The 17,057-nt window shown below is 38.0% G+C and overlaps 1 protein-coding gene across 4 annotated transcripts in view; it reads right to left on the bottom strand.

Moving 5' to 3' along the window:
• The window catches only part of FRMD3 (FERM domain containing 3), a 136,373-nt gene that overhangs the window by 48,146 nt on the left and 71,170 nt on the right, over positions 1 to 17,057 (bottom strand). For 3 of the 4 annotated variants that reach the window (XM_039567277.1, XM_039567276.1, XM_010403702.4), the window contains exons 3-4: positions 14,264 to 14,306; positions 3,839 to 3,917 (exon numbers count right to left, since the gene is read on the bottom strand). In XM_039567277.1, the coding sequence (XP_039423211.1) occupies positions 3,839 to 3,917; positions 14,264 to 14,306 (122 nt within the window). Of the gene's footprint in view, positions 1 to 3,838; positions 3,918 to 9,773; positions 9,816 to 14,263; positions 14,307 to 17,057 lie in introns of those variants that run through there. The other variant, XM_019288440.3, reaches the window with a different exon arrangement.

The following is a 17,057-nucleotide window of genomic DNA, read 5'->3' as shown; positions in this document are numbered from 1 at the left end:
GATGAACTGACCATAATCCTCATTTCCCATCTCTCTGTGCCATTGGGGGAGCAGGTAAATCTGGGAATGAGGGAGGGGTGGGGGGGAAGGCATTTTTAAGATCTTATTTTACTTCTCACTATCCTGCTCTGATTTTGTCAGTAACAAATCCAATTAATGTCTCCAATTCCAGCTTCTTTTCCTGTGATGGTATTTGGTGAGTGATCTCTCCTGGTCCTTATCTCAATTCATGGACCCTTCATTATATTTTCTCTCCCCTGTGAGAGGCCCAGCTGTAGAAGAAAGTGAGAGAAAGGCTTTGAGGGGTGCCAAGCATCACCACTACAAGCAGCATCAGTCTTCTACTAAGGCTGATCATCTTTCTCCATTTAAAAGATTATAAAAAACATTCTAAAATCTATATACACTGCTTGTGTTGCAGTCTACTGAGCCTCCAGTGCACATTCGGAAGCCAAATAATTTGAGAAAAATAAATTAAATCCTTGCTACTTTCTCATCACAATTTTTTAGCTGGCATTGGAAAAATTGCCTAATTGAAGAGAAAAAGCATAACTTTAGTCTTTCTCAAACATGTTTCAAATGTGCAGCTTCAGTGCCCTGCTGTGGAAACAGTATTTCCAGAAATAAGGACAGATCTTCTAAATCCGTGTTGACAGCCATTAAGATGATGAGCTGAGAAGCACTGAAGTGCATTAAGATTTGGACTTCGTTGACAAGTTGGATTTCAGGTAGTCTATTACTATATAAGCAAGAGAGATCAAGGCAAAAACCCCCATGGCCACTGAAGTTAACTTGTGAAGTTAACCATCCTAAACCTGCTCACTCTAGAGAAAACAGTGACCAAGGACCACACAGAACCACCTTCCACAGTGAGAGGCAAAAATATTTTCCACAGAATTTCTTCTTTAGCAATAATATCTCAGAATGCCTTGACATCCAAAGGCAGGCACTGAATTTATTTCAAAAGCATAGCTATGGAAGCAGTTGTTAATTAAAACAAGAGAAGATGAAAGTAAGTGGCTGGAAAGGTACAATGTGATGGAAATATTCATAGTTGTCCTTAGCAGACTAATAAAATGCAGTGACAGGCAAGTACGCAGCATCATCTTTTGCCCAAGGCACTCCTGGCCTTTGAACAGGCAGTGTGCACATACTTTCAGAATACTACAGGGGTTTTTTCTATAATATCATGGACATAGTGGTAACTTCAGCTAGGTCATTCTCCACCTTAATTTTCTGAAAATAGTTTCACATGTTAACGCACAGAGTAACTCAAGGATTATAGTCAAGCCCAACCTATAAGTTAGGACAGAAATGAAGAATCAGTAATCTGAGGTGACAACTGTTAAATTTTCTTCCTGCAAGTGATGTCTAAATCCTGAATAGTGTCTCTACCCATGTTACACCAGTTTCACAGAAATCAAACCTTTGCCCCTTACACACACAGCTTCATCTACTGAATAGATGATTTTTTTTCATCAGCTATTTCTGTGGAAAGAGTAGGAAAAGCAGTTCTTTTTAAGAACTGTAAGTCTCTCTGATGCCTCTAAGATGCTTCATTAAAGATTTATTCCTATAAAGCTTTTACGAAGACTGCATCAACAATAATTCACATGAGAGATTAATCACAGGGTTAATTAATGTTCTGAACCAAAGAGTGGCATGGCAATGTGACAGAATGTCTTACTGTAACTTAATTTCGTTATTTAAATGGGGACCACAGACACCCATCAGATTTCCACCCAGCCAAAGTAGTGAGAGAGCAACTCTGACATGTATAGGCACAGACAGTAACAGAAATGCAAAGCACTATTACTCTCACTCAGCTGACTGTACATACAGCTGTGAAGTACAGATGGCTTTTAAGTCAAAGGGTGACAATATTAATTATTTATTTTCAAAACAAAAATATGATTGTCAAGTGAACACAGCAACACTAAAAAAAAAGGCAAAACAAAAATCTACCAAGAAGCCAACTAGTCTTCAACGTTTCATGACTGTGCTCTGTCAAATGCTAATGAACATTTTCCTGCTTGCATTTCACCAATCATTTCAATTCAAGGAAAAGAAAAATAACTCCAGCCAATCTAGACCATCACGTTGGATGTGACCCTCTGCTTTGGTCATGAAGCAAATTCTCAGAGGTGGGTTACATGACCGCACTCCACTTGCTCATTTGAGGAGCATTTTCTGTATTTAGTTATTGTGTAAGACACATGCGCAGAGACAAAGCAAAGCTTCCCAGATAACAACATCGGGAAACTATTAAGCTGATCAGATACAAAACCAGGTTGAATTAATGATGTCTCAAATTATTTCTCCTTTTTAAGCTCTTAATGGTATTAGTTTTTATAAAATACTGTAACCCATTTCTCACACAGAAACTTTACTTTAAAAATTCAAAAATTTACTTTAAAAATTCAAAAATTTACTTTAAAAATTGAAATATCCCAGCAGAGACTAAAACATACAGCACAATACACATCAGTGAGCCAATTCTTGGTGTTTTGCATTTCAATAAAATTTATCCTGGGAGGATATCCAAGAAGTTTTTTTAAAGTAAATTAATTTAGACTCTTGAATGAGAAAGGTCTGTACAAAGCTTATACTCTGGACCATAAAAGGTAAAATGTTCATCCAAGGACAAACAGTAACAAATAATGAAAATCCATTTACGTCCTGCTTTACAACCTGTTTACTCAGCTGAACAGTTTTAGTATTTCATTCAAGATAAATAGCTATAATGTGAACAGCATGTTCCAGCTGTTCTATACAAACTATAAACGTACCATTCAGCAGAGCACAAGCTGTTTCTGAAACTTTCAGTATGAGGCCAGTGACAATGGGATCACCCACATTCATGAAGTGACTTGTGAGCATAAGAACTTGCAGTGCTCAGGGAGAGCATCAACAAAGAACCTAAGGCAACAAGTGATGAGGCACTCGGTTCTTCTGTAGCATGTAGCCAACAGCCAGCAGTGTGGCCTGCTCACTAACAAGGTGGTAAAACATACATACAGTCCTGCATAGCTGGTGCAGAGCTCAAAAGAGCTGTTACTTTCCTACATTTCCCTCCCACACATACACTTCTTGGAAAAATGCCCAGAGCAAGAGAATACTCACAATGGCCAGCAGTGAGGACAAAGCTCCCATTCATTAAGCACAACTGAGCTCTTGTACAGCTCTGTTTTCACAGCATAAATTTCAAAATTCCAACATAAGCAGCAAGAATTCTTACCCTCCATAGCAGCTGTACTCGAAAAATATAAATATATTTCACCTCTACATCAGTTCGCTAAAGGCCTATCAGTACTTTGAAAAGACTATCTTGTTTATGATCCTAAAGACACACACAAGAGAAAATTCAGTGAGACTATACATACACCTATTGAAATAGTCAGGACTGAATTAAACTTCCCAGATTATTTCAGGGGGGGAAAAAAAAAAAGAGAACGAAAGAAAGGAAGAACAAACAAAGACAAAAAAGGAACTTATCCCTGCCAGGGAAAGAATCATGACCTTTGCCCAATCATTTGACCATTGAGTCACTTCCTGAAAGTTCTTGTATAACCTAACTACTTTTCTGTATGTTATAGAAAAGCTCTCTTAAACTGCTTTTAAATCACAATAAAAAGAAGAGTGATCAGTATTGCAAATGTCAGCCTATGCTAATTTTAGCAGAAATAGTGAGAAATCTATCCCACACAATCTGCCTTTTCTTGAACTTGTTAGCAATGTACATTAAATGCACAGATTAAACAAAACAAAAGAAAACAAAGCAAAAAAAAACAAAACAAAACAAAAAAACCCAAACAAAAAAAAACCACAAAAAAAATACCTGGTGAGCTCTTCTTTAATCTTCAAGGGTTCATGTGGGTAGAATTTCACTCTAAAGCACATGGTGTATGGTGGATGAGCTGAAACATAAAGAAAAAGCATGAGAACACTAGCAAAGAAACATTGCTTAAGCCACTCTGAAAGAGCGAACTTAGAGTTTTACTAGTGGTTAGTTTAGGCAGAGGTTCAAACGAGCAGTAAATATTATATATGCTTTATTTTGGGGTGGTTTTTTTGGCAAACAGTAAACAATGGTAATACTACAAAATTGAAGAAACCATTTAATTTGTGAAATTAAATAGAAATATTTCTGTACCTTTCCTAATAACAATAGAAATATTTCTGTTTCCAGTATTTAATAAGACTATAGTACCTAATTCTGAGCAATGGTATCAATACCAGGCCTGACGTACAAACCTTTCAAGAGAAAAGAAAGGGGGGAAAAGGAAAGGAAAAGGGAATGGAGAAAGAGGAAAGGATCATGACAACAGGAAATATTACAATTTTTTAATCAGTGCCTCTCGAGCACTTTGATTCAGAGTGAAGTGCAGGTCTATAATATTCTAGTTAGTTTTAAAATATTTTGTTTGTGGTATATTCTCAACGTATGCAGTTAGTTTTAAATTTGCAAAACCTTGAAGAGATGGTGCTTCTACAGCAGGAAAAGGGAAGGCAGAAGAAAACCGCAAAAAAAAAATTACAGAGAAAATGGAACACACCAACACGTGAAATCAATAATACTTTTTTTAAATTGTAAATTATAACAGTAATTAGTAAGCTACCAGAACATTTTACTGTACCAGCTTCTAAAGCTTACCAGTTCATAGGCTTGTATAAGCTTCATATGGTAATTAGTTCAACAATCATGATACTCTTCAATCTACTCTGACTGCAGTGGTCCAGAAACACATCTCTGGATACCACACAGCTCCGTGTGATGTACAACAGCAATACAAAATTGAAATGCATTGAATCTTTTGTTATGTTTGGTATCTTTCAGAAGGCTCCACTCTTCTGGAAGATAAAGGAATATGTTCCTCTTTCAAAACCTCACATTGTACTTGTTTTAAGTACAGTCAGCCTCAATTAAAACTGCTCATTTCACCTTTTTTTCCTTGTTTAAAAAACTACTCATTTAAGACACAAGGAGGAAATTCAGAAGGGATGGGAATGGAATGATGAAAAATACAGGGAAAAAAAAAGAAAGCAAGTAATCAATAATAAATAGAAATGAAGAGGAAATGAATAAAGAAAAATAAGCCTTTTTCTCTAGAGGAGGTTTGAACTTTCACACTTTTCAAATCTGGAGAAGCCCTCTGAAGGCTAGAGAAACACTCAGTCTATTTTCTGTGGGCTTTGCTGTCTTAGACTGCAGCATTATCTGAAAAGAGGCTGTAAAACAGCAGACATCATTATGTCTTCCCTGCCCTGTTACGGCAGCGTAGAAGGTAAAGTGAATTCACTGTCCCAGAAAGGAAAGCAGCCATGCAGAAACTCACTAAGGAGTCGAGTTGCCTGGACAAAGCACAAGATAACTGAAGTCATCTTAAACGGTTCTCTCACTCCTCAATAGGCATCTTAAAACTAAGCAAGGGAGGAAAACCCATGCTTTTGGAATACTGTTCCACTTACAAAACATGATAGAAGAGACAACCTGAATTAAACAAGCAAGAGCTCTTTCTCAGAAAAAAAGACCTTTTAGATATTTTGGCAGATTTCGATTTAGTTTGGGCTTGAAATAGCAATGCAGATGTAAGAGTAGTTAATGAGGGCCCTAGCAAATACAAGCCTACTGCAAGACCCCAAAATGTACTGAATTTTACCCAATTTTTCGATGTCAATAAAAAAATTGAAAATCTGTCTGTGGTAAAAATAAAGAAAGAAAAAAAAAGGATTTATATTAGAAGAGTTCCACTCTGGCAGTAACCACATAGAACTAGCAGCTGCCCTATAAGAAAAGAGTATCATAGTGAGGAAAGGATGGCTGAACTGCACTATAAAAATAGCCCACATTCATAAGAAATGTTAAAGTAGGAAATGTTTTATTTGTAGCAGAAGAACAGTATGTGACAGAAGTACACACCAATGCACAGGACATGCAGGAGATTTGTCAAGGCAGCTTAAAGCCTATTTTGCAAATCTTTTCCTAGACTCAAGCTTCTGTAACAATATTCCTCCTCGGCAGTGCAGCAATACTATACAAGTCTGCTGCAACCTGCAGTCCCTTCTCTATTGCTGTGCAAGAATGGAACAAACCCAGCTAGCAATTTGAAATGTTAAAAAGAATATGAACCCATCCATCTAATTCATCTCTGGAGATAAGAAAGTTCCCTGCAATTACAGAAGGAGATCTTCTTTTTCTGTTTCTTATTCTTGATTAGAAAACCAGACACAATGAATATTTGAATGGGGAAGGAGGGAACTCCCAGAGCTATCCACTTTACTCTCCATCTTAATTTTAAGGTAGATCATAAGCCTAAGGTTCTTCCCAAGACACATTAGATGATATGTAAGTATTTAAAAAGGCCTTTTTCTTATAGATTTTACTGCACTGGAGAAATTCACATCAGGACTTCATGTTCTTTCATTGGTTTCTCATAGCAGAATTTTATCAGCTCAAGAGATGTGATTGTCAAGCCAGATAATTTCTCAATTCCTTGAAAGTAAAATTACTTCTACCACTTACATATTAAAGTGCAAACATTAACAACAAACCTTCTGAAAACAGAGCAAAATTTGCAGGAGCACATTTCATCAACACAAAACTAACAAGCACATAATCAGTTTTTTAATAGCCATTTCTTATAAGCCTTTACTTTCAAAAGGGTCCTTTATCTCTCAGATAAGGAGTTGCTGGCATAGAGAAATGCCCAAGGCTCTGTCAGAACTTCCTACCATCAGAGTTCACTTTCTCACTAAAAATTATTCACAATTGCAATAATTTAAAAGGACTTTAGTGTGGAGAATAGTGTTGACAGCAAACTCCATTGAAGCAAAACTATTGATTTGCCAGTTTATATGCGAACAGTATGTAAGAGGTGAAGGCAAAAGAACAAATAAGATCATTTAAATTATGTTAAGTGTTCCTCATGAAGGAACTACACACAGAGCATAGTTCTCCAGGCAACTGATTGTATGTTTTTAAAGTTTATTTGACTTACATTTAACTAAGGTAGAATATTCTATGTACATGAAACAGTAAGGATCTCCCTAAAGTATGCCCAAAGCTACAACACCCTGACCTGAACAAAGAGGAATATGGGAGCTGTCTCCCTTGGTACAGACATCAGTAATTAAGGGACTGAGTCTCACATGAGAATCACAAAGTCTACAAAAAACCTACACATCTATATTACCATTTTCTTCATAGAAAAATAATCTGAAAAAAGAAAAAAGTATTCATGTGTGGTGGTTTATGCTGGGGTAGAGTTAATTTCCTTCACAATGACTGTGTTTTGTGTTGAACATGGGGTGGATAATACAGAGATGTTTTTGCTGTTGCTGAGCAGGGCTTGCACAGAGCCAAGGCCTTCACTGCTTTTTGTACTGGCGCACTGGGGAGGAGACTGTGAGTACAAGGGAGGTTGGAAGGAGACACAGCCAGGACAGGTGACCCCAGCTGACCAGAGGGATATTCCAGATGACATGGCATCATGTTCAGTATATAAAGTAGGAGGAAAAAGGAAGAAGGGGAGATTTTTTGAGTGATTTTCTTCCCAAGTCACTGTTACATATGGTGGGCCTCTGCTGTCCTGGAGATGGCTGAACACCTCCCTGCCCATGGGAAGTGGTGAATTAATCCCTTGTTTTGATTCGCTTGTGAGTGCTTTTCTTTTCCCTATTAAACTGTCTTAGTCTTAACACAGAGTTTTCCAGCTTTTACCCTTCTCTCCCTGATCCTGATGGTGAGGGACTGAGTGTGTTGCTGTGTGGGGATTGGTGGCTGGCTGGGCCTCTTGGGAACGTCCGCGTTTGGTATCAGAATCCCTGATCTGTACCACTGAGATTTGGAGAAGGCCCTCTTTGATCTCCTTCTTGAGTTCCTGGTGATTCTTCTTTATTTCATCTTCCATTTTCTGCACCCGTGTTTCCACAGCTGCGATTTTTGCATGGGTTGGGCCATGCACAGAGTCTGCATATGCTCGGAGCTTCACTGCCATATCCTGCACAGTCTCATTCGCACCGTAGTTTGGTTTCATTATTGCTAAAGCAGAAGCATATTCTTGCCCAAATCATATGAGTTTTCGCCACATGAATGGATTAACTCTGGCCCAGTCTGGGCTCCTCAATCCTGGGTCATCTGTGAAGACAATCTCTACAACCCCTAGTTCTCTCAGGCGTTGGATCCCTTGTTCTATGGTCTTCCACTGGGTTTGCTGCATGTAGAGATCATCTCCACACATATATCTTTCAACCACGCCTGTCAAAACCCATCTCCAGAGACTGGTAGAGTTAGCCTCCCTTTTCATCGCTTGGTTGATGACTGGATCATGTGACAGGGAACCCAAATGCCTCACTTCAGCACCATCCAGCATCACATCATCACCTGCAGCATCCCAAATACAGACCATCCAACTTATTATGGATTCATCGGACCATCGGGTGTAGTCCCTTCTTAAGCTGTGAAGGTCCTTTATGGACATGGACTCAGTAATGGTTTCTGTGCCTGAGTCAGTTGGTGGTTTTGAGGTTCCTTCCCCTGCATCATCATCATCTTTCACTGGACGATCAGTTTTGGTTGTGTGTTTTTTCTCATGACAGGAGCCACTGTCAGTGGCTTAGACTCTCCATCTGGTTTGGGCTTGCTGTCTGGTTTATCTGCAGCCTGAGTGACTGGGGTATCTGCAGGGTTTGCTGATTGATCTTCTGCCTCTCTACCTTTACTGCTGCAGTGTGTGCGATAGGCATATGCCAAAGCCCAACATATTGCAAGGAGCTTTTCTCATTAGAATTGTCATTGTATTTCTCTTCAGATATTTCCCCACCTCAGCTGGTTTCTGAATTTGTTCAGATGGGAAATCCCAAACTATCGGGTCAGAGAATTTCTTCAGGGTTTGGCCTATATCCTCCTATTCCCCACACCACTCAGGATTTTCCACCTCTGGGTCAGGTGTCTCAGCAGTCACCCTGGAAATCTGAGCTCTCATTCTAGACAAGCTGTGAACCACATAGAGGAAGCTTACCAGATAAAATACCAGAAATACCAGGAGGGTGGTCTCTTTAACATCCAGGGGAAACTGAACACTCTCAAAAGATAACCTATCAAATTTAAAGGAAAGAGAAACTCTGTCTCCTCCTCCTCTTACAATCTGGGTGCAATTACTAATAAATTCCCAAAACAGGCTACCAAAGCTAGGACTGGGGTTAGGATGGAGAAACCACATATCATACACACTTCGAACAGCTGCCTGTACCTCTGTTAACTTCTTATAAATCATTATCACCAAGCACAGCAAAATAGAAATCCGAATTCATGCCCCTGCTCTGAAAAAATTCCCTATCAAGGATAAGATTGGAGCAAGTTGTGGATAGGCAGATAGGCCTAGGGACCAGAAAGGCACTAGTACGTTAAACAAGCCTACGGACCAGAAATACATGAATATATCAAGCCAGAGAGACATTATGAACTCAACTAACATGGTGGCTATTTTACCCCAACACAGAATAAGTAAATTCAAACCAAAATGTAATTAGCACAGGCTTTTCACTTTCCTTCGAGCCACACAGTTGGGCGCCACTGAATTTGTTCCGGTTTGGCCAAATTTAGAAACATATCCTCTGAGAGAAGGCACAACCACCCTTCCCCCACCAGGTTCAGGAAAAAAATTAATTTTCCTCGAAGGAAAGTGAAGGAGATAAAAACTGTTTGTTTACCAAACACACAGGAAAAGAAAAATAATGCTAAATAATAAAATCTCTCGCTGTAGAGAAAAAACCTGGGAAAAAGTGTTAAGGGTCCTCCTTTGGTCTCCTCGGAGCTGGGGCTTGGCCCAGGGCCAGGCCCTCTGTGCCCGGTGGAAAGTCCTCCTGATGTGCTCTGATGTTGAAGCAGTCCAGCAGAAAAGGGAGAAAATCCGAAATTCCAGGGAAGGAAAAAAATTCAACTCTCAGTCTCTCCCCAGAGAAAAAGAAACTGAACAACTGGCCAAAAGCTGACTGGAAAGCAGCAAGCCGGGTGCTTCCTCCCTCCCCTGCTGCAGCTGGAAAAAAACAGTCACTATCTCTGTGTGACCTTGAAAAAGCTGCAAACTGCTCTGAGAAAGTTTTGCTCAGTTTTTCCTTCCCCCTCTCAGGCTCAGTTTAAAGGCATAGAAAGGCACAAAAATTAACTTCTGGGCATAGGGCAGCCATATGGGATACACATCATAAAGTCACCCCAAGACACTGGGGTCAAACTGCAACATTATGAAAGAAGAAAATAGTTTTTAAAAGCTGGTGAAAAACTTGATTGAAATTTTACAAGTATCAATCAAATAGAGGAAGATGGAAGATTCTCAGCTGACACTTTTTTGGAAGGTTTCCTATTTGTTTTTTACAATCTGCTTTTCACCCAGCACAAATACTACCTTCTGTAATTCACTGCACTGGCAGTGTTGGGGTTTTATACTAAACATGAAGTACAGGTGGATACTGAAAGCCAAAAGCAGATGTTACATATTCTCTGAACTACAGTATCCTACAAAAAGCTAGTGAAATTTAAAAAACAAACAAACAAGCAAGAAAAATATTACACTCAAATAGTCTTCATGTTCACTAATGCTGCAGAAGGATCTCTGGGGAACCATTAAGACATACTCAGTTGTTTCCACATGCCTCTTCCCTTACCAGATGAATCAGCTGTTTATCCAAACTCCTTGCTGAGCATTTTTAAGACAGACAGAACATTACTCAGTGTTTTTATGTATAAGTGATACCTGATCCATCACAAATCTCAAACTAGGGGTCTCCCACATTGCACCCATTAGTTACAGGGCAAGGCGGATTTTTGTCACCAGCTTATAATAATGCTTAAAAAGGTGTTATTAAATCTTCATGAGAATCACAGGTATAGAATACACAGCCGGGAGGATCACAAAAAACTTCCTGTTCTCATTGTACACGTATTTATGAATCTCATATTTGACTAAACTTTTCTTTACATTTGTACTGAGATCCTCTGGTTCATTCTACCTCCTTTCAGATTTTAGGACAGGATTAGAGATTAGGCAATTTAATTACAAAATTCCAATGAACTGACACAGGAGAAAATCCTTTTATCTTTACTCTTTCAGATCATAGAATTATGGAGTGGTTTGGGTTTGAAGAGATGTTAAAGATCATCTAGTTCCAAACCTCCTTCCATGGGCAGGAGCAACTTGCACTTGACCAGGTTCCAACCTGGCCTTGAACACCTCCAAGAACGGGACACCTACTACCTTTCTGGACAACATGTTGCAGTGCCTCACTACCCTCACAGTAAAGAATTTTCCCCTAATATGTAGTGTACACTCTTTCAGTTAGGCAAGGCAGAAAGAAAAACAAGGACATTTAGAACTCCTGCATATCAGAGAAACAGAAAATATTCTGTTCCATTGTCATCAAGAACAAAACACATATATTTGGACATTTCCCACCAAACAGGTTACAGGAGAGCTGTATATTACTATACAGAATAATCTTTAAAATTAATCCAAAAGTAGCAAGAGAGAAAGTGCATGGGAAAACTCTGTTCTTTACTTAAACAGTGCTGATGTGACTCGGGTTTTACACTATTCTATTCCTAAACAGAAAATAAGCAACACAATGTGTAGGATGGCCAAAAAGAGAACTTTACTGCCAGCATTTGGGAGAGAATAACAGTATACACAAAAACACGCAAAAGCACAGAAAAGCAAAAGAACAGAAAAATTTCTTTCAGAAGTTCTGTATCCTGAACCACAAAGATACATCTTCCTTAGGCAACCTTCCAGACAGTTTTCCAACACACTATTGGAAGCACACTTCTTGCAGCTGTTGATCATGGGTCACCAGTTGGCTTCAATCTGTACAAACAAGACTGGCAGTGGTTCAGGACATTTCTCAGAAACTAAATTGTTCCGTCTTGGGCAAAATTCATGGTAGAAATGGCTGAGGCACAGATCTAGACTTTACACGTCATGTTAAAACACAAACATTAAAATGAGAGTGGAAAATGCAAACGTAGATGATGAGACAGAAAATATACCATGCCTTCATTCTTTTTGTGTGGCACCAGCACACTTTTAAATATGATTTCATATGCAATAAGACAAAACAGAAAACATTTTAGAAGATTATTCCTGTCATATCCCAGTGTTACTAAACATGAACTTGAAACTATTTTTTCCAAAGCTTAAGAAGTTAAAACTTAGCACACCACACAAGATCCTACGGACACTTCAGAGCTCCAAATATACAACATTCTGTTCCAGAAATGTACTGTTGCCAGATAGTGAATTCTGTACAACCTGACTATATAGAAGGATTATGCCTGACTGATTCATGAGACTCATGAAAGCTAGTATAAATGTATACCAGAATAGTTCTACTAGTCAAACCTTTTCTGCTCCAAATACTTGTCAATACTGAGTGCATGAATAAACACACTGAAAAACTTGCTGCTGTGCTGGAGGAAAAGGAAGTTCCCTACAAATAGTAGTTGAGCTCAAGCACACAGCATTTTTGAAAATTTTCTGCATGTACGCAAGTGCTTCACAATTCTATGTAAATCTAAGCATTCAACTGAATTTAGAACTTTTTGAGTCATTAGTATTATCAGAGAAAATTATTCTTGTTTCCTTAATTCCTTCATGCAAAGAAATAAAAGAAAACATCCATCTAATACAGTCACTGTGATTAGCTTTCTGCCATCATTTCTCCCAGAAACCATGTATGCATAACATATATGCTATTAACCAGTTACTTCATTGCTTCTGTTTTTAGACTTTGCACTGTCTACTAATTTCAGTCCTCACTTTTGCCACCTGAGATTGGAATGTTTTGCAAATGAGTATCAGTAATTTCTTCTTCTGAGTCTAAACCTTTTCATAATAAACTGAATATTTTTAGATCAAGTATGAGTTAACCTTGTGCCTTTAGAAATTGTTTGGTGTTCTACATTAATATAGACTATTTTTAGAAAAATAAGTCAAAATGTTTCTGATGCCAAATTCATTAAAAAATGTCCTTGAAACCTGTGGGAGCATAATCTAATGGATTCTAGACATGTTCATAAAATATACACATAGCTTTATTTTCTTTTTTCCTTAAAGGGTTATTGTAGCAACTAAAGTCCTTCTTCTGTGACATAAGATGAAGTTAAGTTACACTAGTAATAGATGTAAGTTGCCAATCATATAGTTAATTCAACCTCTATATTCTAAATCTAAGGCTGGTAACAAAAATCCTTTGTTAGCATCTCATTTTTTTTTGCTGTTGTTCTTAAGACCTGTTCACCACGATAACCTCATGCTAGCTGCATTTTATTTTGCTTTTTTTGCTATGCATTCATTTGTTTTTAGAGTTTTGATTAGGATTCTATCACAAAAGCCACAGAAATCCTCTGATGAGGCCATCAAATCGCTACATCTATGGAATTGATCATGGAATCTACCACATGTAGGCAACATCTGTATGCAGGAAAAGTTGTTTTGAATAATTCAGAACACTCACAGCACTCTAGATAGATAGATAGATAGATAGATAGATAGATAATGGCTAAGATGCAACTTCTAATGAGCTAAGTCAAGTCTCCAGAACTGCTAAATAAACTGTCTTCTGCTGCTTGACATAAACTTCTGAGTACCAAAGCAGCTCTGTCTCCTGGAGCGGTCTTCACAGTTGGACTGTTTAATGGAAACCATAAGCCAGACAGGAACATTTCAAAAAGATAATTAATATAATACATTCCTGTTTTGAGGACATTTTTAAAAATAATGATCTTAATTTCCCCCCACCAGTGTCAGAAGCTCACTGCTTAGCCCACAGTACTTGATTTTGCTAGACAACAATGATCTCAAGTCAATACTCTGCATTTTCAGGCAGCAAGGGGCAGCAGAAAAAAGGAAAACCAGAAAAGACCCAGAAGCAATTGCCACATTCCATTTTTATTGCCATCTCCCAGTGGCTGATTGCATTTGACTGAAAATGGGAGCTGGAACATACAGGTCTTCCCACCAGATCTGCCACCCCAAACATCTGCTGGCCTCTGGCTCTAGCCTTGAGCAGTAAGGAAAAGCTTTTGATGTGCAGAGCACTGTGAGATGGTGAAATCAGGGTAGCATAAAGCTTTTAGGCCTCCAGATAGGACATGAAAGACATATTTGCCCTGAGAAATAAATGAAGCTTATTCTAAATTACTGCATGGAAGCACAAGAAAACCTTCAGACATTTGAAAATCAGTTTAAAAACATGAGCTCTCAAGACTTACATTTCATTTGTTTGAAGATGGATTTGTTGGGCTCAAGCCAGTGCTGGAAAGACAAAGCAGAGAGCAGAGATTAATACTGAACACAGTAGACAATGTAAACGTATATCATACCAAAAACAAGAAGTAGGAATTTTGTTTCACTGAGACATACAAAAATGAGAAAAGCACCTCCATGCTGTAATTGCACTGTGTAAGCACACTTGATGTCACCAATGCCTGTAAAATAGATGTAGTTGAGATAGAAACATGACAGATATTTCAAAGACACATTTAAAGGGTATAGGTGCTAGTTCTCAGCTTGCAGAAGACATTTCAGTCTCATACTTTCAGCCATTGTTTTCCAGAAGCGCGGTCATATCAGACAGTAGGACAGACTGTTCAGAAACTTTAACGCTGTCTCTTCATTTGTGTTGTCTTCTACATTTCATATAACTGAAGAATGTCTAAATACTATATCCCCAGTCAAAACCCTCAGGACACAAGCTATTGTTCTCTTCTAGCAATAACTAAAAAGCTGAAGGGAAAAAGAGTGCACTTTTCCAGGAAATGCTCAAAATACACACAGCCAATGTACAACAGAGAGGTATAGACACTTATCAGTAGGTGCATAACTTTCCAGGAAAAGACTGTTTTGGCAGGAAAAGTTTCATTTTTTTATTCTCTTAAAAAATAAAATCAGGTACTTCTGCAACCAAAAGTTAGGCTCACATTTTAATTAAGAACCTTAGCACTTCCCCTGATAGCACTAGCTGACCTCCTCAGGAGGGTGTTTTGTCAGACAAAAGAATATGCTGATATTCAGGTGCCACTTCTGACCACAGCCAGCAGCTTTTGTACTAGTATTTTTCCTGTAAGCAAAAATCTCCACAGTAAAATGCGATTTGTGCTGCAGAAGCAGCTGGTCAAAAAGCACAGCATTCAGTTTTAATAAGCATACTCAACACTGGAAGGCCTTGCACTAAGGGGTTTCATTTCTAACCATTTCATTCTAGCTCTGAAACCCTTTGGTCAACTGCAAAAAGAAAACCTAGAATTTATTAGACCATATATAATACTTAAAATATCTTACATGGGATACCATTTCTCCTCATAACTTTTAGTCATTCTACTACAGAGAACAACCAGGGGTAGATATTTTGTAGAGTTGTTAACAACTGACATAAAATTATTATTTTAAAAATTATGGCATCTCAAGAATTCAGATGAAGTCAAGATAACTGTAAATTAGTTTTCTGAAAGAGAACTTTTGACAAAACAAATACCTTGGAAAGAACATTTTCAAATATCTGCCATTTATGTGCTATGGCTGCTCAGAAACACCTACATGTCGTTTACAGTATTATAGTGGAGATAAGCTCTGCAATATATTTCTATTTGAAGTTCACTTATCACTGAGAGACTGATATGGAGCCCTGGTGCAAACAAAAAAAAAAACAAAAACCCAACAACCTCAAACTTCAAACAACAGCCACAACAAAACAACAACCCTACACATTTCTTTACCTATTCCCTTTTCCCAGTATCTCTCTTTTTAGGAAAAAAAGATGAAAGAAACAGAATTGAAGCAGCAATGACTGTTTCACTGACTTACCAGAAATATCTAGCTCATTTCAGTCTTTTTTTAGATCATGTATATAAATTTTTTATATGTTTCACTCCGAATAATGGGGGGTGAGAGCTGCTCATAAAAAGGTAAAGACAATTAAGACAATAAGATTTAAGAAATTTTATACAGTCTGCAGTGGTTTATAGATACATAATCCAGAATGAATTCACATACAAGAAACCAGTCAGGACACAGAGATATACAAGTGCACTTTCCTTAACCTCTTCACACACCCATCCCACATCCACCAGGACCAGGCCAGTGTTAGATGAAGATTCAGACAGCAAAGGGGAACTTGGACAGTGTTCCACACTGTACTGCTTCCAGGAAACGGAAAGCTAATATTATTTACTATTTTCATCTAGCAGAAACACAACACAACATTCTTGATATTTCCTTTTGAAATACCAAGCTGGAATATCAGCACAGACTAGACCAGCATTTAGAGCTGTTTGAAAAAGTTAATTACCTATTCTAACAAAAACGTCAGAGGTAAAAAAAGCCAATTTGCAAATACAAAACCCTCATAATAACCATGCAAATAATGAAAGAAGGGAAACATGGATGAAATTCCTCAAACACCCAGGAATGTAGATTTACCTAACACATCCAAATATAAACATGTTTCACTAAGACCTGACCTTCATGGGTTAAAAACAGATTGAAAAGACATTGAGCAATAAAGCAATCTAGACCTTCACATGGAGGTCATGGAACTGACAGGCAGTTTTTACAAGCTCAGATTTCTGTTGTGACCTTCTGTTGGTGGAAGATTGCAAACGTGTACACAATTCAGTTGAATCTTCCAGAAAAGTGAGGTGTTATTTTATAATTTGTGGAGATTTTCAAAGACAGCAATTAGGTGCTTAATGCTCTCTGACTGTCAGGGAAAGATAAACACCTAGTCGTTGCTAATACTTCTGGAAATAACCACCCCTATATTTGTTTGCATATTTCAATTTGAGTTTAGGGAAGATTTTCCCCTGAGTACTTATCTTTCAGCCTTACAGCATTGACTATTAATAATTAATACCTGTGCCTCATCTCTAATAACAGTATCCAAGCTATATTTATTCCAAGATTAATTAGCTGTTATAATTAGGACCAGATTAGGGTTCCTATAAATTAATCAAACTGTTTCTGCAGAAACTTTAAATTGAAAAGTATCTGATTTTCCGAAATGCTTTT

Source organism: Corvus cornix, chromosome Z, assembly GCF_000738735.6.
Source record: "Corvus cornix cornix isolate S_Up_H32 chromosome Z, ASM73873v5, whole genome shotgun sequence".
Lineage (NCBI taxonomy): Eukaryota > Metazoa > Chordata > Aves > Passeriformes > Corvidae > Corvus > Corvus cornix.
This window is presented reverse-complemented; position numbering and strand designations above follow the sequence as displayed.